Source organism: Mus musculus, chromosome 7 (genome assembly GCF_000001635.26).
Source record: "Mus musculus strain C57BL/6J chromosome 7, GRCm38.p6 C57BL/6J".
Lineage (NCBI taxonomy): Eukaryota > Metazoa > Chordata > Mammalia > Rodentia > Muridae > Mus > Mus musculus.
In genome coordinates this window covers 90,199,513-90,224,911 of record NC_000073.6, presented here as the reverse complement: position 1 = coordinate 90,224,911, position 25,399 = coordinate 90,199,513, and the positions used below count along the sequence as shown (strand labels likewise).

The following is a 25,399-nucleotide window of genomic DNA, read 5'->3' as shown; positions in this document are numbered from 1 at the left end:
CTGCAACACACCGGGTACCCATTATGCTTGGAAATTTCAAGAGAATGGGGAGCTAAAGTCTCAAAGGAGGCATTACAGAAACAAATCAACAATTACCATATAACATAATTTATACTGTCCCTCACCAACACTGTTTATCATAGCAGCCCAGCCCTCCATAGGCAAAGGGAGCATTTCAGAAAGATTTGATGGTGTGTGTGTGTGTGCGCGCGCGCGCACGCGCCGTGTTTTGAATTATTGCTTACAAGTCTTCCCAGGAGGGGCCTGAGAGTTTGTGGATGCCTAGAGGATTTTACAGGAAGTAACTTTCCAGTTCTTTTCATTGACTGACTGTACTATGGCACAATGGGATAAGTTTAGTATACACTAGCTAGAGAGTGTGTGAAAAGATCTAAATTCTTGGACAAGTTGCTCAAGGATTGCATTATCTAGTCTAAGTAGTCCTTGCAGGATCCTCCCAACTACTTTTGAATAATAATAATGTGCTGTGGCTATGCCTTGGCAAGTCAGGGACTATATACATCCTTCATCATCAAAGCAGCCCCCAACATCCCCACTAGCCAGGACCCTACCCACCTCAACGCCCTGTAAGACCTCTGGTCTGCCCTCCTGGTCACTGGGAGATCTGTCTACTATAGCCCTCAGGGAATATAAACTTGAAAAGCACATTTTTAAATTCTGCTCTGGATTTTCTATTCCATTTATGATACTACAGTCACACGACGAGTATGGCAATGAGCTCTATCGGGTGAAGGCCAACCCAGGGAAGAGCATCTCATTTGTCACACACACTTGCCAACGACATCTCCTTCTGTCTCTTTGCCACAGGAATACGTAAACTTGGGCCCACTGGCATTGAAGCTAATGACTGTACAGGGCAAGAAAATGCCCATTCATTTTCAAGAAAAGGAAATTCCAGCTGAAGTTTATGAAGACATGCAGAGGAACCCTGAGAGCCATATCACACATAAGCTGATGAAGACATTTATTTAGGCCTGGGAGCCACACCTTTCTTTATAAATTCTTTGAGAATTAAACGGCCCAAGTTGTTCACTTTCCTCACACAGCCGTCCGTTAGCAAAACTCGTGTTTCTGATGGTTGTAATTACCTTTAAAATTCTGGCTTCAGGTATCAAGCTATTTGATATACCTGCCCATCATGAGTGACAGAAAACACACTGCTTTCTGTACTTATATATTTAGGATTTCAAATCCTTCTCATTTGAAAGTTCATGGAATCACTCATGAACCCAATATGGAGTCATTGTTAGAAATGTTTTTAAGACATTTTAGGGTATGTACATCATTGTCTACTTCCCCCTCTGAGTACTAAATGATGATCACTGTAATGTAAACCTATCTTTTATCCTATTTATAATGTGAATTAGTTTATCTCTTGTTGAGATAAAAGGCCCCGACAGTAGGAACTTAAAGGAGACAGGGTTTATTTTGGCACACATCTTGAAGGTAAGTCCATCATGCCAGCAGGGGTGGGAGTTAGGGGCAGGGGTGGGACTAGCAGAGGGTTAGTCAGGGTTGGAGTGTGTGGCTAGCGGTTAAGGGTTAGGGGAAAGAGGAGAGGGGTAGGGAGTGGGGTGGGGCTCAGGGGTAAGAGCTTACTTAGGGAGAAGGGCTGAGTGTGTGTGAGCCCTGACTGCAGCAGCTGCAACTTGAGGAAGCTGGTAGCATTGTATCTGAACTCACGGAACAGAAAGTGAATGCCAAACTGACTCCATAGATTCTAAACAGCCCAGTCCCCAAGCCTTCTCACCCCACTAACCTAATCAAGAGAATCCCTCATAGGATGCCCTGAGGCTCATGGTCTCTCCCAGGTTTCCCTAGAGACTTGTCTCCTAGGTGATTCTAGAGCCTCTCAAGTTGACAGCACTAACCATCACATGATAGCACTATAATAATAATAATAATAATAACAGTAGTAGTAGTAGTATATTCATTAATTAAAAAAAAAAATTCCACTAGGCTTTTGGACAGAAAAGATCATGGAGGACACAATGTATGTGGGGAAGGCCCCCCGTTCAGGTGGCAGATCTGCCTGGGTCTACCAGAGGATTTATAACTTAGGATAGTTTACAAATTAAGATGCTAGTTGCTATGCCCAATGATTGTGTTACTTGTAGATTCTAAACTAACATTGTGTGGTGTTTTCCTTCACAAGCCACTCAACTGAGTTCAAAAGAAAGCCTGTAATCTCCAACACTCGGGATGCTGAAGCAGGAAGACTGTAAATTCAAAGCCACCCTGACGACAAGAATGTGTGAATACACAGAAGTGTGCACAGGAGTCATGGCACATCTATGCAGGTCCATAGGCTGAGTTTGCCAGAGTTGCTTCCGCCCTGCCACCATCTGAATCTCTGGAATTTAATTGAGATCATCAAATGAATGGTAAGCATCTTTACCACTGTGCATACACGGGACATTTTGGAGTATGCAGAAAAACACAAATAATTCACAAAATATCTCTACATAACTCTGCAGGGATTCGAGGTCCAATGTGACTATTCAAAAGTCAACCTTATTACTATCTATTCACTCTATTCATTGATATTTCAAGCAAACAAAACAAATGCTAGCAACCATTACAGAAAAGTCAGATGTGGTGATGCACACATAAAATCCGGAATTTGAGAAGTTAGGGCAAGAGGATTTAGAGAGCACAGCCAGAAAGCTCTAGGTAGTGAGTTTGAAACCAAGCTGTGCCACATTCTGAAAGGAAACAGAGGGGGAGTGGATCTGCCAGGGAGGGGAATCGGGAGGAGGGGGTGGGACGAGTAGAAGGAGGGTTCAGTCAGGGTATAATATATGAGAGAAGAACAAATAAAATAATTAACATGCAAGAAAAATTTAGCAAACTATAAGCACAACTGAAGGGGTTGAGTGTCAGCAGAAATGGGCTCCAAGGATAGAGCTGGGATGCTCTGTCTTGTGGAAGTGGAGTCTGAAACAAGAAGGTATCAGACTCAAGAGACTTTAAACACAGGTGGACTAAGTCTAGATAAGACTGACAACTCGGGCTAGAGAGATGGCTTGGTGGTTAAGAGTACTGACTGCTCTCAGAAGGTCCTGAGTTCAAATCACAGCAACCACATGATGGCTCACAACCATCTGTAATGAGATCCGATGCCCTCTTCTGGAGTGTCTGAAGACAGCTACAGTGTACTTACAATAAATCTAAAAAAAAAAAAAAAAAAAAAAAAAAAAAAAGACTGACAACTAGCCCTGACCCCCAACTAAGTCCTGGCCAACTGGAGTGATTTACCTCTGAGCCTCTGGAATTCTATACACAGAGAGGGTTCTTGAATATAGGAAGATGCAGGGATGGCTCCTTAGTTAAGAGCAGTTACTGTTCTTACAGAAGTCTCAGGTTCTGTTCCCAGCACCCACACCAGGTAACATAACTGCCTGTAACTCCAGCTCCAGGGAGCTGCACCTGGGCTACGCACAGACGCAGCCTCACACACATGCACATGCACATAAATAAAAGCAACGTATATCTAAACTGTTGGAGATGAAATACATTGTAGATAGCTTAGGTAATTTGTGGGTGGCACATGTGTGTTGCCTGGCCCTACAGACAGCACAGGAGTTACCTAGGCTCTTAGCAACCTCCATTCCCAGTCTTCTGGGAAGAAAACAGGGTGTCCATCTTTTCCTTTGAAGAGGCAGTCCTACATGTTTAACATTACTGGCTTCCCTGGTGCTATCTGTGAGGGCTGCCCACAATAAGTTTACTAAGGTAAAGTGAGATTAAATGAAACATTAAGAAGTACTCAAGCCGGTGTATTTAGTCAGGAACAGTTGTTATAGTGTGAATGTAATCCTCTAACTGGAAGATGACAGTGCATGTATGTATTTTAACTGTATATATTTTATCTCTTGCATGTGTGTATACACCTAAGTACCTGTGGAGGTCAGAAGGGAACATTAGATCCCCTGGAGCTCAAATTATAGACAGTTGTGAGTCATGCAACGTGGGTGGTGGGAACTGAACTCCGGTCCTCTGGAAAAGTAGCAAGTGCTGGATAGAACCACTGATCTATCTCTCCAGCCTCAAACATGTTTATTTTTAAATAGTAATCTATTTAAATATATGGTCTTGACCCCTCATAAGAAGTCAGAAGATTGATGCAGTAGATTTCACGGAATGAGAATAAGAAGCGTGGGCCTAGAGTGTGGCCACCTGCCACAGTGCACAGGAAGGACAAATGTCTGAAACCCCAATTATGGATAAAAGTAAATTCTAATGTCATTTAATAAGCAACCTGGCACTGTGCTGCCCAAGGTTCATGAAGAATACAAAATATTTCTCACATAGTTATAATACATGAAAGGATATATATATATATATACATATACACACACACATATATATGGACATGTAAGGTTTACTGTATATTTGGCAAGAATCTGTAGAATGCCTACATTACTCTACATAACCACCAGCTTTTTGAGTCAAAAGGCACCTGAAAGAGGTTTCTCACAAGATGGCCTATTTTCAAGGATCATTTTAGAAACTGCAGGGATGCCAGGTGTGGTGGCACATGCCTTTAACTCCAGCACTTGGGAGGTCAAGGCAGGTGGATCTCTGTCAGTTTGGGTCTCCAGCCTGGTCTACATAGTTCTAGGGTGGCCAGGGCTACCTAGAGAAACCCTGTCTCAAAACAAATAAAACAAAACAAAAACCAGTGGAGATGAAATTGTATCTCGATGCAAAAAAATATCTGCACTTTGAACCACTGATCCAAACTGTTTGGTTCTTGCCCATTGTGATTTGTGGGAACATTGGGAAAGCTCTTTCCTTTTCGTTCACACCTAGTACCATTTTGAAAACAAAAGAGTAATGGATAAAGTGTCTTGGTTAGGGTTACTACTTCTGTTGAAGAAACACCACGACTAAAAGCAAGTGGAGGAGGAAAGCTTTATTTGGCCTACTCTCCACATTGCAGTCCATCAGTGAAGGAAGTCGGGCCAGGAACTCAAGCAGGGCAGGAACCTGGAGGCAAGGGCTGATGCAGAGGCCATGGAGGGGTGGTGCTTACTGGCTTGTTTAGCCTGTTTTCTTACAGAACCCAGGACTACCAGGCCAGGGATGGAACCACCTATAATGGACTGGGCCCTCCCCCCTTGATCACCAAATGAGAAAGTGCCCTCCAGCTGGATCTTATGGAGGCATTCTCTCCATCAAGACTCCTTCCTTCCAGATGACTCTAGCTTGTGTCAAGTTGACATTGAACGAACCAGCACACAAAACGTTTACACATTGTAAATCAGGGTAGTAGGACCTAACATCAAACAAGGTAGACTTTAGTAAGTCCCGAGAGGAACTGAAAAAAAGTATTTGATAATAATGGGTCAATCCATGAAGACTACTTAATACTCCTGGATTTGCCTCTATGCAACACGCATGGTCTCAAAAACTCCAAAGTAATTAAACTGTTTTTTAAAAAAAGAAAATAGCAAATCTTGCAGAGAAGGGGAAAACAAAGAGATATATACAAATTCATTGACTTAACAGTCTTACCACACTTCTCAGTAAATGGTAGACCAAGGCAGCTAGCTCAGTCTGTAAAATGCAGGTCTCAGTTTGATCCCCAGAAACAACCTTACAAATCTGTGCATGATGGGACATGGCTGTAATCCTAGCACTGGGATGGAAAAGACAGGAGCTCCCTGGACACTCAACCTGGACAACACAGCAAGGTCATGTCTCAAAACATAAGGTATGAGACATCTAAGGGACAACACCAAGGTTGGTCTCTGACTGCTTCATGCATCCCCACACCTGTGCACCCACCCACCAACCCATACACACAAAAGTACTATAACGTGTTAATGGGCCAACTAGATGAAAAACTCAAGGCTATAAAAGGCTGAATTGCTGTAGAATATACACTCCCTTAATGTGCACATGGAAGGCTTAGAAGTCAAGCCACATGCCACATGCCACATGCCGCCCATCAAGCACATAAGCAGCTTTATTGTTTATGAGGAATGTGGTAGTTTTAACTCACTAATTAAAAAGCACAGAAAGGTAGAAAAATATCAGCAATCTAGGTTTTTACCTTTTTTAAATTAGGGGAAGAGGATTCCAAAATATAACGTAGAAAAAAATAAAATGCAAAAACCTATTAAAAACCAGAAAGCCAAAGTTGGTTCTTTGAAGAGCCAAGAAAGAAAATGCATAAAAAATGAAATATCACTATGGATAATATAGTCAATATTACCAAACCTAAGCAAAAATACCTTCCCAAAAAATCTGACAATATTGATAAAATGAAAACATTTTTTAAATACCTTCTTGAAAAATCAGGAAAAAACAAAGATTCTGAAAATTTGTTAAGAGATATCAAGTCTGGCTTGAAAGTTTTGTGCACACACACACAATTCAAACCCTATAACTCCACTGGGAACTATTTCAATCATCTTGGAAAGGAATTACACCAACCATACACAAACTCACCAGGGGAAAGGAAACTCTTCATCACTCGCCAAGGCCAATATTATCACAACACAAGCATCAGCGTTCCCTTATAAGGAGAAAAATCAGAAGCCAGCATACCTCCTGGGTGGAGAAGGAGGCGTGGTTACATTTGCGGTGGGTGATACCTAGAATGTGGTATGAACTTTCTGTAGATCTTGAACTAAGTGGTGGCTATCGTGGGTGTGTGAACTTCATTAAACATTTACTCATCATATTAGATAAGGTAGGTTAAGTACATGCATATATTTTATACTTCAAAACACTGTGGAAACACTGTCCCTAGATCCCCATATTCTAACCCATTCCCCAAGGTGACAACATGGGAAGGCCTGGCTTCTGTCCAGTGATTGGAAACATAGACAGGAAAGTCAATAAATATTTGCCTTAACACTGTTTCTGTGACACACTGGGAAAGTTCAGAGTGTGTGATTTAACATGCCAAAGGTCCGGCTCATTTTTCTGGATTTAACTTCACAATCAAAGAAAATAGACAACGGCGTGCTTTCGACATGTCAGAGTAGAAAAGCATCATGTGGATCTAGCTCCGTGGAGAGAGCTTGCTTAGCATACACAGGGGGAGAGTCCGATACCCAACACTGCCAAAAGCATCATTTGGCATCTGCCTTTGCCTACTGGTGATATAATTTCCTGTACTTCAACTTTAGAATAGGACAGCTTCGAAAACAAATCTATGGTGGGTTTTTATTTGTTTGTTTTGGGTTTTTTGGTGTGTGTGTGTTTTGTTTTTGTTTTTGTTTGTTAGATGGCTACATTACACACATCAGTAAAATCACTAGGCCACTGAACTCATAGAGTCCTTCATCCAATTCCTTGGTCCTTCATGGTATAAACCTTCCAGCCTGACACTGTGCGTGAGGGTTAACAGATGGGAAGATCATCTCACGGCCCAGTTAAAGGTTGAGTCACCTTAGGTATTATCTGCTTCGATAGAAAGCAACCAAACATTAGCACACAGCAGAAGGAGCCCACAGGACAAGCTGTTAAGTGAGTGAGTGTCCACTTAATATCTGTGTTTAAGTAGAATTATCCTAGTTTCACGATTAGCGATACGTTTGGGAAAGGATTTCAATCCCTATGAATCTGATGGCTTTGATGTACATTTCAGTTCTCAGAATCGCGTATGTTTGCATTTTGTCATTACAGATTTGGGGAATGAAGACCATGAGGTGGCAGGGTTAGCCTCAGACTCAGAACTCACTTCTGTTGGCCCAGAAGTTATAAAGATTTGAAGAAATTAAGACATAGACAGAGTTTTAAAAAACAGTTTGTTGAGACTAGCTAAAATTTGGACTCTGGCAGCTACAGAACCTTTTTAAAGCCTAGTTTGCTGTACTTCACAGACCAGCTTTACGTCACAGCTGAAATGACTAACCTTTCTACAATAATTTTTATGTTCTGGAAACCAAGCCAAAAATGTTTGGCTTCTTCTGGTAACATAGAGCAGTATCTTGCCCTAGCTACTGGAAGGGGAGTCACAAACCAGCCTCTAGAGACGATGGGGCTGCACCCATTGCTATGGAGGAACAGTGCGAGCGAGTCAGTCATCAGGCACCGCTGGTGTGAGGGGCCAGCCTGCCCCGGTGGGCCCAAGAGGCCACACGCTGGACCTGCACATGTTTACCAGCCCAAGGAGTGAGGCTAGTTCCTAAATGTTAATGAGTGCAAGACACGGGATGCATAGAGCTTTCTGTTCCCTTTGTTCTCTGTAGTTAGTTAGACACTGGGGCAATTCAGGGCATGGGGAAGCCAGCTAGGGCATTTTTGAAGCAATAAAGGCTTGCTTGTTAACAGTCCGCTTGGTCCTAGTGGGTTTCACTAGACCTCAACACAACAGTTCTCTGTATTTTTCTTGGAATAAACAGGTATTTGCATTAATGGCAAGAAAGGGTGCCCTCAAGCAATAGAAGCTTTCTAAATATTAGTGGCTTTAACTAGATTAAGCCTCTGCAGTTCCCATTCCTAGGACTCAATTCCCAAAAAGCTTTTTTTTTCTTTCTTTCTTTCTTTTTTACTGTGACTTTTTAAGTTTTAGGTTACTGTGTTATATAATATGAAAAAGATGCTTTTTAAAAAGTCAAGATACAAAACAAAAAAACAACAACAAAAAACCTCTTTGAGTAGAAATGTTTTCAGACATCCTGAGTAGTAACAAGCAAGGGTTACAGTAAGTGCAGATTCAGACATCTACACAGACTTTTGGTATCAAGCTTCGTCAGCATTGCCCTCAATCCTGGATGCAACTTGCTGTCCTTGTCTTGGAGGGTTAGTGCTGTCTTTTTGTATAGTCTCAGCTATAAAAATGTGCTAGCCTTTGCAACATTTCCCTCATAACAGGAAAGGAAGGACGCTAGATCCTCTGTAAGACTGCTTCTACCTCAAGACTCCAGAGTGAGGAGGGCTGTTGACACAAGGCACACCTGAGGTTAGAGAGAAAGCTTCTAAGCTTGGTATTAACTTGGTATCTATGATACGCTGTGAAAGTTAAACTTTTACACCACAAGTTTTCTCTTAGTCACTTTTTAAAAAGTGTTAACTTTGGTACTACTTATGTAAAAATGTCAATGTGGAATAGAGCTAGGTCTAATATCTGGTTTTTAAAAAAGATACACACTTTTAAAAATTATTTATCTGTACTTTATATACATGGGTGTTTTGCCTGCATGTGTCTGTGTGAAGGTGTCAGAACCCCTGGAATAGGAATTATAGACTGCTATGAGCTGCCATGTAGGTGCTGGGAATTGAACCCAGACCCTTTACAAGAGCAGCCGGTGCTCTTAACCACTGACCCATCTCTATAGTCCCTGAGATACACATTTTTAACACAGCATATGATATTCATCTGGCTTAGTATTGTATGTTTGTGATGGTCGTTGGAACAGGTATGGTCCCCATGCATTTCAATGCTTGGCCACAGAGGGTGGCACTATTGGGAGGTGTGGCCTTGTTGGAGTAGGTGTGGCCTTGTTGGAGGAAGTGCACCACTGTGTAAGTGGGCTTTGAGGTCTCCTATTCTCAAGTTCTGCCCAGTGTGGAATCAGTCTCCTCCTGGCTGCCTTTGGATCAAGATGTAGAACTCTCAGCTCCTCCAGCACCATGTCTGCTGCATGCTGTCATGCTTCCCACTATGATGATGATAGACTAAACCTTTGAAACTTTAAGCCAGCCCCAACTAATTGTTTTCTATTATAGGAATTGGCTTGGTCATGGTGTCTTTTTACAGCAATGGAAACACTAATTTTCTCATTTAAAAACTTTTGTTTTTTCACTAAAATATTTATTTCAATGCTAGCACTAACTTTATTTATAAAATGGAAGCTATACTATAGGATAAGGTTTTAAAGACATCCATCAGAAAAAAAACTTCAAAAAATGGATGATTTGATACAAGCTGCATGACTGAATAGTAGGGCCTAGCTTGCATTTGAGTCTATTCTATGCCTTGTTCCGTAAGAATGTGTTCATTCCGCTGGTCTTAGATGGGGAAGGAGAGACAGATACAGATATACACACACCTTAAGGACCATGCAACAGAACATACTGAACAATGCACACAGAACAATCTTGTAGGAGCAAAGCTACAGAGTGCCAGTCAAGTGTCACATATGAAAGTGAATCTAATCTGTTTGACTCATCATCGTTGTTTTCTGTTGAAGAAATAAGTCCAACTATAGAGGCTAAAATGTTATCCAGAAAAAACGGTTTCATAACAAAATGTGTCTTTAAGACTTTAGATCCTCAGTTCTTTATTGTTAAAGAGAGAAAAAGAGGGGAGGGAGGTTAAACTACACATTAGAAAGTATTCTTTTTGACCAAGTGCCTTTGGGCATCTCAGACTACCATCTTAATTATATTGTATGTATGAACCTGGCTGTTTTCAAGTGTTTCCAGTACTGGCTATGGAACCCAGGGCATGTTTGGAAAGATCGTCACTGGGTTATATCCCAGCCCCACCCCCAAAATGTTATTTTAAAGCTCACTAAAATATAATATTAGGCCTGGAGCTAAATGGTTAGAGCCCTTGCCTACCAAGTACAAGGCTCTAAGTTCCATTCCCAGAGAACCAAACAAACAAAAAAACAGAACAAAACCAACCAACCAAACAAAACCCCTCTGCCTCAGAATCCCAAGGACTCAGCTTTCACAAGAGCATGTGCTGTCAAGAAGGTTCAGTATTACGCTTTGTGGGAAGCGGCTCACGGGACTATTGTTAATGACGCAAAAGAGCTGAGTGGACGGACATGCTGAGGTCTGAACTTTAAGGTTGAAGAAATGCTAACAGCAGCAAACACTTAAGTATGTGTAGGCAGGCCCTTTTATCACCTGCATTTAGAACCCTGAGGTAGGGGCTAGAACTGAAACAGGCTACGAGCAAGTTTAGCTACTTTCTAAAGTCGTCACGCTAGTTAGAAAAACTAGGCACTTTTCTTCCAGATGGCTCTAGACTCCATGCTGTAGAACATCCCTGTAGGAATAAGCTAGGTATGAAAGCTTTTATCATGTGCCAGGCTATTATAAATGTCTTATTAACTCAGTAAATACAACACTCTTATGAGGAAGACACTACTGTGCCTAACTTAATAGATAAAGAAACCGAGGTCCAAGGACTATGGAGTCCATCACTGTTAGATTTCACTGGCTCATCAAGAAATGAGTACTCTCAGGAGAGACTCTGAAATGAAAAGGACTGTTCTCCACGAGACAGGGATCTCTCCACTCTGCCCTACTGGTGCATCTTCCAGATTTTATTTGCCCTCCTCCCATTTGCTGCATCTTCTCCCCAGGCAAAACTAAGCATCCATCCCATCTCGCCCATAGGTTTTGTAGTTTCTTGCCTTTGGACCAGCTCTAAACCCTAGGTTTATTTCTCTCACTAGTACAATGGCCTTTTAACTGGCTTATATATTTCTATTTTTTCTTTTCTCTCCTATTAGAGCAATCAATCCTTTTAAACAAAACATCATAGTAATTTCCAGCATTTCTAGTTTTGTTTTTCCAGCTCAGGAAGAAGTCCAAGTCTCTGCTTAAGTCCTGGTCCATTCAGACCTCAGCATCCACTGAGCTCCTGCAGCTAGCTAGCTTATGGTGTGCTGGCCTTACTGGCAACCTTGATGCTTGTCGGAAAAGACCACCACCAACCCTTTCAGATGTTTACCTTCCTCTGCTTGTGTACATCTGGAAGCATTGTTCTCCCCACCTCACCCCTTCACTTCCTTTTACCCATCCAAATGCCACCATGCTCAGCTGGTAGCAGCACTTCTTCCCTTGAGTGACTTCTCAAACACTCATCTCTGAGGTACATTGCCAACGTTGCCTCTCATCCCTACAACTAAGTACTGGCACACGGAGAGCATGCGGTATGCTTAGTAGGTCAATGACTCGTGAATCTACTTCACTGGAAACTTCATTGGCCAGCCTGTACACTGGTTGTCCCTGACCAAACTTGGTTCTCAACTAAGTATACCTCCATGTTTTCCTTTCTCAAACCTGAGTAATAGGACTTCTGCCTCTGCTGTAGAGCTAATGATCAAATGCCAGACTCAACGGGAGGGTGGGGGGGGCTATACTTCACTCATGCTTACCATTCTCTGCTTCAGTGAAGTCCTTAATGCCTCTCCCCTGGTTCTCCTTCAGTCCTGATGGCTCACTCTTGGGTTCCGTGTACCCCCCTGACTAATGGCGGTGCTTTAATGAGACTCGTCCTTGGTTTGGCCATTCCTTATACTGACACGGAAGAGATCCTTTGTTAATCTCAGCCACCATGAATATTATTTTGCACTCTTTCCCAAATTTTGGACTTTAGACTTGCAAAGCAATGCAAAAGAAAAATATTTTTTTTTATCAATTTCTGTTTTTTTTTTTTTTTTTAACTGCCTCTTACAGTAAGTGGAGATGATAGAGTTCCCTCCCAGGAATAGTAAAGTATAACAGGCAAAACAGAAATACAATGAAACAGATATTCCAGAACTGTATCAAGGGAGAGAAAATGGGTTAACCTCAATAGAAGACCCAAGAATTGAGACTTGAGAAAGGTCACAATTATGGAAAAGATCAAACATTTGAAAAGCAATATCCCACACAGATACACTGGAGTCCAACAGGGAAGTCACAAGATCTACAAGCTAGAACTAACCAAATACCCAAGGCCACCACAGGGCAGGTTATCCCCTTTTCCAGAAGCTACTTTTAGGTAAGAAATTATCAAGCAAGAATATTTACTCTGTTATCTGATTTTCATTTTTGTTCTTTGTGGAGGTTTTGTTTCTTGTTTTCTCTCTTTCTTTTTTTTTTTAAGGGAGAGAACAAAGTTGGGTGGCTAAGGGAAGTGGGAAAGATATGGGAGGGGTTGAGGGAGGAGGAAAACATTATCAAAATATATTGTATGAAAAAGTTAAAAAGGTCTTTAATTATATGTATGTGTGCCTATGGCAGGTATATACACACGAATGTAGGAGCTCATGGAGGATAGAAGAGGGCATCAGATTCCCCTGGAAATTTAATCAGTTATGAGATTCCAACTCTCGAGAGTGCTAGGAATCAAACTGACTCCTGACTCTACTCTTCTGCAGAGCAGTATGTGCTTGTAACTGCAGGCTCATCTCTCCAACACCTTGAAACAAGTATTCTAACCTCGAAATAAAAAAAAAAAAAAGTCTGAGGCAAATATCCAAAATATAAAAAAAAACAAAAAAAACAAAAAAAACCCCCAAAAAACAACAAAAAAAATTAGCAAGAAAACAACTGAATTAAAAAATGGGGTAGAAATCTAAAGAGAATTCTCAAAAGCTGAAACTCAGACGACTGAGACACACTTAAAGACATGTTCAACATCCTCAGTCATCAGGAAAATGCAAGTCAAGACAACTTGGAGAGTTCATCTTACACCTGCCAGAATGGCTATGAACAACAAAAGTGACAGCCCATGCTGGCAAGGATACAGAGTAAGAGGCACACTCATGCATTGTTGCTGGGAGCGCAAACTTGTGGTCAGTGTGGTGGGAATGGGTGTGGTAGCTCTTCAGGAAGATGGGAATCAATCTACCTCAAGATCCAGCTCTATAAGTATTGCATACATTCAAAAGGACACTTCATCCAACCACAAAGGCACTGCTCAGTTGTTCATTGCTGCTCTATTCCTAATAGAAATTGAAAACCACCTAGATGTCCCTCAACAGAATGGATACTGTGATGGTCTGTATATGCTTGGCCCAGGGAGTGGCACTATCAATAGGTGTGGCCTGTTGGAGTAGGTGTGTCACTGTGGATGTGGGCTTAAGAGCCTCATCCTAGCTGCTTTGTCTTCCACTAGCAGTCTTCAGATGGAAGATGTAGAACTGTTCTGCCTGCCCCATTCCTGCTAGTTACTGCATGTTCCCACCTTGAAGATGATGGACTGAACCTGTGGACCTGTAAGCCAGCCCCAATTAAATGTTGTCCTTGGTCATAGTATCTGTTCACAGCAGTTCAAATTAACTAAAACAGATACAGAAAATGAGGATGGAATATCCTCACACAATGGAACATCACTCAGATGTTTAAAAAATAAAATCACAAACAGGTGGAACAAGAAAACAAAAATCATGCAGTGTGGTAACCCCGACCCCAAAGGACAATTATAACACGTATTTTCATATATGTGTATATTAACTTTTAAGTCAATGATAACCAAACTGAAGTCTAAAGAATCACAGAGATTAGGTACGGAGTAAGGGACTAGGAGGAGCGATATATCTCCCTAGGGAAGGGAAATAATATAGTTATGGATGGATGGGGAGGGCTGGGACGGGAAGATCAAGTGGAGAGGGGGAGAAAAAGTGGGGCAGGGAGGAAATAGAGAGACATGCTAAAATTAAGGGCCATTTGAGGGATAGTATTGAAACCTAAAACAGAAGCTTACCAATATATGTACACATAAAAAGGCGGTCTAAATGAAATCACTAAATAATGGGGAAAACAGAGCCTCAACGGCCATTTTTTGTCACCTTCCAGTACTAGGATTGGGTTACATTTAATTGAGTTGTTGGCCAAAGGGGTCCCAAGGGATCAACAACCCAGGCTGTTGCCCAGATTATAGGTTGATTTCCCAACTGTTGGCAAGGCTCCACTGCTGAAGACAACACCTACACAACTCACAGAACATGGAGAAGTTGAGCTGGTGCCTACACAGAGCCTTCACCCTATAGTCTAGGTCTTTGTTACTGGAAGGTACTCTGAACACTACCAAAGGAGAAATGTAAACACCAAGCCAGCCACACAAAACCTTTGTCATCTCCAATAGTGTCCTGCTTGCAAGATCTGCTAGGGCAATAGTGACACAAAGCTTGTGGGAGTCACCAATCAGTGTCTGACTTGGGCAAACCCACTCATGAGAAGGAACCCATACCCAACACTCCTGTGTGGTCACAAACCTGAGACTACAAGCAGTCCTTGTCATAGTGACTTACACATCTAAGGCAGCTGATCTTCGAATTCAAACTGCTGATTTACTCTGCACATTGTATTTTGATTAATGTTATAGATTTATATTTTATATTCCTCCCTATCAACTCTGTCAGACTTAAGGGAAAGCAGCAGGAAATGTGCTTCACAGAAGATCCTCAGGGAGTCAAAAGTGGCCAACAGTCTAGACTGCAGGGGTATGATGCCCATTCAGTTGTGAATGAATGACAGACAGCAAGCCAAGGAACCATGCCACTGTCTAGCCACCTATTCTACCTGCTAATTTAACTCCCTGGACCAACACCGGATGTGAGCAATTCTTACCCAACAGACCCCAGAAGTATTTAAGCAATAAAATGGAGATGGTTATAAAGCACTTCATATGCACACACTATCAAAAAAGGTCATGAAAGAATTTAAGCCACATACCTTAAAATACCCATTCAAAAAACCAAAATAAATCAATATTTACTAATTTAAGGATTCTTAATTTAAAACACAATTTCTCAGTTCATATGGAAACATTTTAATAATAGCGAAATTTGAAAATCAGTCATTAACAAAAACACAATGGCTAAAAACTGTGATTTTTTTCCATACCAGAACAAACACTTAGCAGTATACAGCTTTTGATCTCTCTTTGATGCACTCTGATGCTCGTTTATTATCCACTACACTATATGATACAGACATTCTTTAGCAAACACAGTCTTACGCACTGACGAGCAAGTACTTTCTCCCTTAACTTACCTGACTGACGGCGTCCCCTCAGGAAGGAAAGTGAACAAGTGCAAGTAATGTGTCTAAGCGAGTCCAGACGGTAACAAGAATTCAGACATTATTCTTTTTGTATAGTTAAACAAATTTTACATTTTATTTGACCAGTCGATATAATAACCTCCTGGGCATAATTTTATTAGCAAAAAACTGATGAGACTGATAATAATAATAATAAAAAAAAAAAAAAAAAAAAAAAAGGAAGGAAAAAGGAGAACACACCTCAAACCAGAACACCGTAACATGTTTTGTGGAAGCTGCATTTTATTTGAAAATCCACCCATTTGCTAACATACATTTTAATATTGTAAACAAAAATAGAATCTGCAGAGACAATGCAACAAGTATGCTTAACTCATGTACAGAATTGCTTTCCTACAATGAACTGTCCTTCTTAAGGCCCCTCTCAACCCAAGCGATAAGATGTATTTACAGAAAGCACCGATCAACAGTGCAGTTTAATTCTTCATTAACTAAACTCTTGGCTAGACATTGACTTTAAAGATACTATCTCCCCTTATTGAAAAGGTACATGATCATAACATGGCACACGCCAAATAAAAAGTTCAAGGATTTCTGTTCCCTCCCTTTCCCCATAACATCTCCTAAAGTTTTACTGAAAAGAAGGACAGTCTTGAAGTGAAAGCAACTCCTCACATTCATTTGGAAAGGCCCTAATGTCAAATGGAAAATAACGACATGCCAAGCACAAAGCAGTAAAGATCCTTCCCAATGCACTAATGCTGAGTTTTAAATGTAGTGCTTTTCCTAGTCAGTGAACTGTTCCCTTGCAAAATCCTAGGCACAGGATTGACTATAAGGATTAATGCATTTATAATGCGCCCTACATCCCAGAGAGACTGAGAATTCTTAAGAGATTCAGACCTATGGATTTGCCGTAAAGTATTTAGTGCTCTGTATGTCAGCTGAAAAGCATTCTGAATCAGATTCATTCTTGTGGATAAAAATCAAACATACTGTGAACATCCATACTCATTTTCTTAAGGAGGTCTGATATAATATTAATGTTATGTAAAATTGATAATCATAAATAAATACAAATACTTAAGGAATGTCTACTGCAAACTGAATATAAATTTTTTTTAAAAAGAAAAGTTAACTTCAATTATGGTTTCTGTATATGTGAGGAGTGGAGAAAAGAAATATAATGCATAATTTAAAATTATGATTTTGATCCCCCAATGAATCCTGTTGCTATGGTAAAGGACACAACTCTTCTCTCCAGGCAGCTTTTCCAACACAAACTCCACACTTTCCAAATACGGGCTTTTCTTGGTAGGTTACTGATTATGGGTATTAATAGGAGTTGAAAGAACTGAAGTGTTAGTCACCAAAAAGACAGATCTTAGTCTTAAATCATGGCAATTCTTGGCTTTATAAGTGGTATTGACAACGCTCTCCTATAAACTAGTCCCATCCCGCTGTGGGCCTTCATGGGTTACTGGAGCGCTCTAATGGAGGAAGAGTTTCAGAGACAGCAGTTTCAATTTTGCTGGAAGTAAGGAGTTGCCGCCTGTGCACTTGTATTCTTGGAGTAATTCCATTCTCTTCCATCTAGTTACATAAACTGTATCTGGAGAAAGAAAGTCATAGTATAAATTAGTTAATTCACCGCATTATTCTCACAGATAAAAACACTCTATGCCTTTACCATTTAACCAGCCCAGAGATAACATGCTTATGACAGACTCCGATGGCACCAAAGTACCACCAGCTCCCAATATGGCGGAACTTAATCAGTGCAGCATATGGTAGGTATTCTAATTATTTTCCTAGCTACTAAAAAGCAAGAAATAGTGAAGATGAGGGGAGAAGACCAATAAACTTTTTTTTAAGTTAAAAATATTTACGCATAAGCACAAATGTCCTATGTAACTTATCCGGGAAAGCAAAATATAAATTATTTCCAAATACATAATTAGAGAATAAAGTAAAAAGTAACATTGCACTGATTCAACTCTTTGCTAATACAATGAAAAATCTGAGGAATTTATAAAGAAACTTTTCAGTCAGGAGTCACTGTTCACTCAAAAAATGCCTCGCTCATTTATCTTCAACTGCTTAACCTGAGGCAGCTAAATCTGAGGTGGATGTACCTGCCAAGTAAGAGTCAAACTGCCAAAGACCTAGATGGTAAATGTACCCTGGGCCTGGGGCATCAAGAAGAACAAATTAAACTGTCTCCCAGAAGATAAATGTGGTGTAGATCATATCCTTGTAGTCAAAGGGTTAGGTATTCTCCTGCCCTTAAGTAAAAACCAAGTTGTAGCTGGGAAGCAGAGGTAGGTAGATCTCTTGTGAGTTTGAGGCTAGCCTGATCTACAGAATGAGTTCTAGGACAGTCAGTACTACATACAGACCCTGTCTAAAACAAAATAAAACAAAACAAAACAAAACTAAACTAAAGTAAAACCAAACCAAACAAACAAACAAACAAAAAAATCAAATAAATAAATAAATAATTTTTAAAAGTTACTATCTTGAACAAAGGGAACACATAAAATTCAACTCTTTAAAACTTAAGCTACTTCTAACCAAGATGTAAAAGTGGGGCAGGCATTTTCTACAGTTCTTGTAAGAATGACAAACACCTTATTTTTAAGGGTGATATTTGACCACACCCAGTGGCTGTGAGCAGTGGATGCTTGTGTTAAGATGGTCCCCCCTCTCACTGATTTTAACTATGTTAAAGCTATGTTCCAAGGTGGTTTCTTCTTTTGTCCTATCTCAAACTGTTTTTATTCTCCACATAAAGAACAGAAGAGGAGGAGGCAGCTGAGGTGCAGAAGGAATGCAGACTCCTTTAAATAAACAAAGGAGAAGGTGCATGGTTTCAGTGTTGGCAATCTTGGCTTAAGTATCCACATCCCCATCGCCCCCACACGCAGCAATACCTAAGTGACTTATAAGAAGTCCTCCAGAGAGAGCTCTGCAAAGGGGTCCTTTCCTGCAGCTCTGTGAGGACTGTGCCTGGAGGGGCTGGATGCTGCCGACAGCTGGGGGAAAGAAGACAGAGACAGGGAAGAAAAAGATCTCAGAATGACAGAACATGAGAGCAGAAAGTGTAATGAAGGAAGAGGGGTTTTGTCACCTTTAGTAAATATAAAAGTAGCCTCTGTAGAAAATGGGTTTTAAAAAAATGCTACTGCATGTCAAGTTAAAAGATATTCAATGGCATGGTTTTCCAGAGAACGAATGCATGCCTCTGAAACATGAAATGAAAGTCTTTATCTGTAAAAGCTGATATACACTGACTTAAGTCAAGACTGTCAGCATCAGGGAGGAGAGGGAGTACAGGAGAAAGGATGCATAACTGTGATCTGAAAAAACAAATTGAAGCTAGTTTCCTGTTTTCAGACATCTGTCCACAGTCAGTCCAAACTGACTTCTGTTCGGATCCCACATTTCCAAATGCAATATTCCTTCCTGCCTTCTTCCCACTGGGCACAAAGTCCTGCCCTTGGGTCTCTACCCTGCGGCAGGGGCCCACACAATGGGAACTAAGCGAAGAAATCTCTGAATAAGGGAAACAGGCCTCTGCTTTGTTTCCAGTCTGAAAATACTTATTCATCATGCTTTCAGAATTTGCCCCTTCTTTTACTTTGAAGAGGAAACTGACCACTGCACCAAGTAACACTATCTTTACTACCAAAGACAAGAGTTTTTCTGAATAATTAAGATGTTACTTGTGCACATGTCCAAGTGTTTCACCAAGCTGATCTACAAGCATTTAAAACTCAACATAAGCAACTTTTAGTTTGAAAAAAAGTTTTATTCTGTTTCTCCCTCACTATAGGATCATAGAGGAGTTTGCAATTACAGAGTCATTATGAAAAGAATTGTGTTTAGGGATATTTAGTAAAGCATTAAATTAAAATTAAGTAAAACAACTTCAATTCATATTCCCAACCCTTAAATCAGATGAATAATTTGAAGTCACAAAATGAAAATCTCTTTGCTGGTTTAAAAATTACTGTCCCCCCGCTTCCCACCCTGGTTTTTCAAAACACGGTTACTCTGTGTTGCCCTGCATGTCCTGGAACTCACTCTGTAGACCAGGTTAGCCTCAAACACAAGAGATTTGCTTGCCTCTGCTTCCCAAGTTCTGGGATTAAAGGTATGATCACTACAGCCTATTTCATCGCTTTTTAAGTTTTGCTTTTACGTTTGCTTCTTTGCTTCTGTTTTGCTTTGTTTTAAAGAAAAACACCATAAAGAATGATTAGGCAATGAGTTTCAAAAAATACTATCTCACCAGTGTAAGTAATTTGCCATTCAGGGCATTATAACCAACTTACAAATCTGAAAATCATCTTTTGTTATTCTGGTCACCAAGATTGTTTCCCAATCCACATACTGTTTTAGAAATACGTGTTCAAAGACAGTAAGAAGAGACAATAGAAGGATAATGGACTTGTACACGCAGCTATAGACAGGAGGACAGGGCAATGTGTTACAATACCCGCCACTCTAAGGGCAGCGTAAAGTAGAACCTAGCTGGAAAGATGCCCCAGCCTTCTTCCTGGGACCATGGACAGATGACTGTTCAGAAGGCAAGGGTTTCAAATACTCATTAATCATTGAGATGTGGGGCAAACTTTAGTATTTCCTTCCACTCTTAACTTCACTTACAAACCAACCTGTTCATTTTACACTGTATCTAAATGACACTTTCTTACAAGGGCCCTATACTAAAATGTCTCCTTAAATCATGTTTTCAGGTGGGTAGCAGTTTGAAGACCTGATAGCATCAGAAGAAAATGTCCCCGAAGAACACAAAAGGGACACCATCATTCTTAAAACATGAGCATGCTGCCAGGAGTCCTAGAGTTTTACACTCGGCATTGAAAGGGGTCAATCTACCTTGGATATTGTCTTATCCAAAACTCCTTCTAGTCTTTCAAAGTCTTAAAGACACACAGCTGTCTTATATGTATACGCAGAAAATTAAATGTTTGAGGCCACCAGTCAAAAAACAAAACTCAGTATCAGTATCTATCTCCACACTATGTTTCTTAGCCTTATCCTGCTGAAACAGGCAAAACCACGTCCCAGAGCAGCCTGGCTACTGTACTACTCCAGGGCCTGGAATGCCCAGTGGTTATAAGCACCTACTCCCATCCTTTCCCTTCACCAGCAAAAAGCATAAACAAAGCCTGCACTGGTAGGAAGGTAGTCAGATGGAGGGGGAATAAGGAAGGACAGAACAGGACATGCTGCCCACATTACCACTCAAAGAAAGCAGGAAGAAAAGGGATGGAGGGGCAAGAACACTCAAGGTGGTTAAGATGCAGCATGATTTCAAGTCTGAAGAAGTCACCAAAGATAAAGTGATGACCCTCTTTTATTTATCTTTTTTTTTTTTTTGAGTAAATTAAAGAACCTAGCTTAAAATTGCCCAGGAACACCAAAACCGCAAAGTTAATATATTGGAGGAAAAGGAATTTTTTAAAAACTCAACTTGTCAAATTCATCATAAAATCAAATTTATAAACTGGTATAAAATAATTAACTATTACAAATATACCATCACAAAAATGTGTAACAAACAAAATTACAACAGAAAATGTCTCAATCCACATTTCCAATAACAATCTCTAACTTGAGGTTCCAGTACTAAGAGTTAATATAGTCATGAGTCAGCTCAAATCAAAGTGACTTATTTCATAATTAAAGATACCTCCTTACTGATCTAACACAGACATACTTTTTTTAAAGAACAGGAAAATGAAATACTGCAAAGAACATCATATGCAGAAAACTACTGAGATTTATGAGTAATCAATGGTGGTAGCTGCTGGCTGAAATCCTCCTGCCACGCACGCGCATCACTGTGGAGGAGCAGGAACGGTGAGGCGGCTTCGCAGTAGAAAGCACCGCTGTGTGCCCGGAAAGCGCACTGACCCCAGAATGCTGCATGCGCAGGTGCAGAGAAAACCAATGTCCCCAGGCTGTCCTCAGGAGATCCTCTGCCTTCCATACATCTGCCCCAGCATATATCCGTCCCCATGCACACATATGCACAATACATTTTAATAAAAATACATGCAAAAATGAGAAAACCATCAACATTTCCAGAAAGCTCTTTGCTTTAGAGCAGAGCTGTCTGGTTTATCTTTTCCTGTTTTGGTTATACTGCGCTCAGTAGAGACTGAATAGTGAAATCACAAATTAACAAAAGAAAAATATTTTAAAACGCACTTGATAATATACTTCAAGAAGTTGACAAATTAAACTTCACAAAATAAAAATAGTTGTTTCCTTATTCTTGTTTACTACCAAATTAAAAACTGCAGGTTAGAACAAGAAACTAGCAGTAGGCTCAGCGAGCCAGGCTCCAACAGCCTTATGAGAAGCTGAGGGACTAGTTTGTAAACCAGAGAGTCTCCCAAGAATTCTAATTTTCAGGCCAGATCAAGACACTTAGTGGAACTGTCTCAGAATCTACAAATAACTAAGAGAGCTATAGCTCAGGGACAGAAAACTTAGCCTGAAGGAGACTCTGGGTTCCATGTCCAGCACCACAAAAAAAGTTTATGAAAATAAAATTTCTAAGACATTATTAGTAGCTTTGTTCTTAAGTTCTTAGGGAAAATCTGGGTTCATCAACACTGGCCTATAATCAAGGCAAGAAGATCAGAAGTTTAAGGTACGAAATAAACTGAGTAGGCTATTTTGAGACCCCTTCTCAAAATTAAAACCAAAACATTAACAAAAACAAAAATATAGATGCCTATAACTAAGGAAATACTTCCTTATATCTTTACATTTACACTCTCCAGTAACTCAAAGGACTGGATAGTAAGAGTCAATCTTATAGACTCTTTTCTAAAAAAACAGACTTTTCTACAAACACAGACAGGAACTCAAGAGAAAACTGGGCCTTGCTTCTTCTGGAATGACTCACCAGGTATTTATAGAAAGACAAATTGAACTGGATTCAGCCTCATTTATAATCTGGGATCTAGAGCACTTAAGCCCTTAATACCTGAAACCCAATGTTTATGGTAAATGGTAGTCATAAAGGTTGAGTGGCTGTAAATACTCTGCATCCTGCCTGGCAGAAATCAGGAATTCAAATGAGCTCATTCACTACTTAGCACTGACCATCACACATTCCCCTATGCATACGGAGGCTCTCGTCAGAAGCCCCTGCATCTGTGTAGCTCTTGGTTGTCTGCTGTATCTGTACCATGATCCCTCTTAGAGAAGCTCACTTTACCACTCATTCATTTGTGCTTCCAAATGGCACTCACCTTAAGGTTCCTCAGGTGAAGGCAACATTATTTTACCACTTATTCAGTTATCACCAGGGACTTACATATTATGATCATTCCAAAATGTATTAAAATGTGTTTGTTGATAAAATCCTTTGTACAGACTTGCCTCCAAATTCAGATAAGAGAAAATTAGAACGTCTCTAATTTTAAAATTTAACATCTTAAATTTACTTTTACACCTAATGTTTATTAGTGTAGAAACATACTAATCCAACCTATAGAAATATGAAAGGTTATATGCTTTGCTGCTGTTTCAGTGCATGACACCTGCCTGTCTGTCTGTCTGTCTCTCTCACATACACACACCCCTTACCCCTCTGGAACAGAAAGTAATTAACTGTTGTTGGGTTTGGGGGGGGGGGGGGGAGAAACCATGAACACACAGAACAAATCCAGTTCTATAATAATGAACCCATTGCCCTTTTGTCTAGTTCATGTAGTTGGAATTTAAGAGTTCTACATTCTGATACTAATAGTTCTACCCATTCCTTCTGTCTAACCCTCTCTTCTTTCCTTCCTTTCACAATTAAGAGTGCTAGGCAAGTGCTGGACCACTGGACTGTATTCTCAGCACCTAAATCAACCAACCATTTTCTACGTGAACACACACACACACACACACACACACACACACCAGTGTGTTCATTCATTATTATAGGAACTTCCCTCAGGCTGTGTGTTCATGATCACTGCCCTTCTACTGCACCAAGAAAGCTTTAGCTACATGCTGGCAGCCTGACACTGGATTTCCCATTGAAACGAATTTCAATTCACTGCACATTACTCAGCTTGTGTGTTTTATATAGTAACACTAATAAAACACATCCTCTTAAAGCTGATGTCATCAAGAAATATTTAGCGATAACAGACAGTACTATTCCAAGATCCCAGAGAATCAGCCTCAGAAACCGTAAGTTGTCTCAGGGTGTTTAGAGCACAGCCAGATCACTAGTGGCACATCCAAATCTACTTACTAGATGGGAATACACACATACTATACTGTGTTGTATGCCATTAGTTTTCTATTAAAGGCAGTCCCATTCTTTGGTTGCCTCTATGAGAAGCAAGAGGCAAGGATAAGTACTCTTCTAGAGGACACCATGTGAGGACAGCTTCAGAATTCCAGCCTCTGGGACAGAAAGTAAATACTCTGCTGCTGTATTAATCCACAGAGCTTGCCATATTTTGTTACTGCTGCCCTTGGAAACTAATAGACTCTTAATGCACATATTTCGGGCTCTAAGGCTGTTAACTTTTTGGTTCTTAAAATTAAATTTAAATTCCTATTTATTTCAACTCAATTCTATCATGATATTTAACTTATAGAAAGAAGTTTAAGTGCTATCAGAGCTGAAGTGATTGCTCAATGTTAACCAGCACTTGCTGTTCTTCCTGAGGACTGCGGTTAGATTCTCAGCTTGGCATCGTACATGATGACTCACACCTGTGTAACTCTAGTTCCAGGGATCTGGTGCCCTCTTTGGGCCTTTGTAAGCATCAGGCAGGAACATGGATAGACACTCAGGCAATATACCCGGACATAATACAATATATTTTAAATGAGATTATGAAACTTTCAAAGGAACTTTTGAAGTGGTAACTTAAGCGTTCTTTGGAAAGCAGTTGGATAGTGTTTTGCTGAGGCAAACATATGAAAGAATAAATGGATACAGGTGAAAGACTAAGGTAGACTCCTGAAGGAACATTTCACTGAAACAGACACAGGAGAGAGGATGGCTAAAGAAACATGTGAAAGGATGTGTAATGAAGAATTCTTTGCTAACATTAAGCTCCCTTTGTTGGGACTTGAGGACTCTAGATTGACTGAATGCATGTGCTGAAGCAAGATCCCTGCTGAGGCAAGGCACACAGAAGATACATGATGTTTGGAGGGTATACAGAATGACAGAGCTTGGCCTGCTGGTACAGTTAGCCATGCAATGCTGTAAAGATCACATCTTAGCTGATCTTCACTTTCCTGAGAGGCACAACACAGAACTTCTCCTGATGTTCCTGCTGGTCTCTCCCACTGACAAGCTCAGGCTTGTGACAAGGTCTGGCTGTGTCTGCTAAGTCGTGTCACCGCTGTTGCTGACCCGAATCTACCGAACTAGACTGCGGGCAGATCCACGAAATGTTTGGGAATGGATTGATCTACTGCTGCTAACCTGTGAACTGAACTGCCAATTTCCAGACAGCACAGACGGGAGCTGCTCCAAAGAATGTTTCTAAACAGGCCCACTCACTTCCCCATATCCTTCCTTTCCCACTACCTCTGGTGGGTGGTGGGCTACAAGGGAGGTTAAAGCGTTTAAGAACCATCATTGAAAGTAAGGTTTGGAAAAAAAGTTACAAACTTTTCT

At 40.5% G+C, this 25,399-nt stretch overlaps 2 protein-coding genes across 23 annotated transcripts in view; one reads left to right on the top strand and one right to left on the bottom strand.

Annotated features, from left to right (window-relative positions):
* The window catches only part of Ccdc83 (coiled-coil domain containing 83), a 41,933-nt gene extending 40,521 nt beyond the window's left edge, over window positions 1-1,412 (top strand). The window contains exon 11 of one of the 2 annotated variants that reach the window (XM_006508277.4): window positions 829-1,412. In XM_006508277.4, coding sequence (XP_006508340.1) covers window positions 829-993 — 165 coding nt within the window. In that variant the 3' untranslated portion in view covers window positions 994-1,412. The remainder of the gene's footprint in view (window positions 1-828) is intronic. The other variant, NM_183293.1, reaches the window with a different exon arrangement.
* A 14,052-nt stretch (window positions 1,413-15,464) lies between these two features.
* The window catches only part of Picalm (phosphatidylinositol binding clathrin assembly protein), a 79,256-nt gene continuing 69,321 nt past the window's right edge, over window positions 15,465-25,399 (bottom strand). For 11 of the 21 annotated variants that reach the window (XM_006507596.4, XM_006507599.4, XM_006507602.4 and 8 more), the window contains 2 exons: window positions 18,651-18,752; window positions 15,469-17,329 (listed from right to left, as the gene is read on the bottom strand). In XM_006507596.4, the coding sequence (XP_006507659.1) occupies window positions 18,660-18,752 (93 nt within the window). In that variant the 3' untranslated portion in view covers window positions 15,469-17,329; window positions 18,651-18,659. Of the gene's footprint in view, window positions 17,330-18,650; window positions 18,753-25,399 lie in introns of all 21 variants that reach the window. The other 10 variants (NM_146194.5, NM_001252521.2, NM_001252520.2 and 7 more) reach the window with 2 other exon arrangements.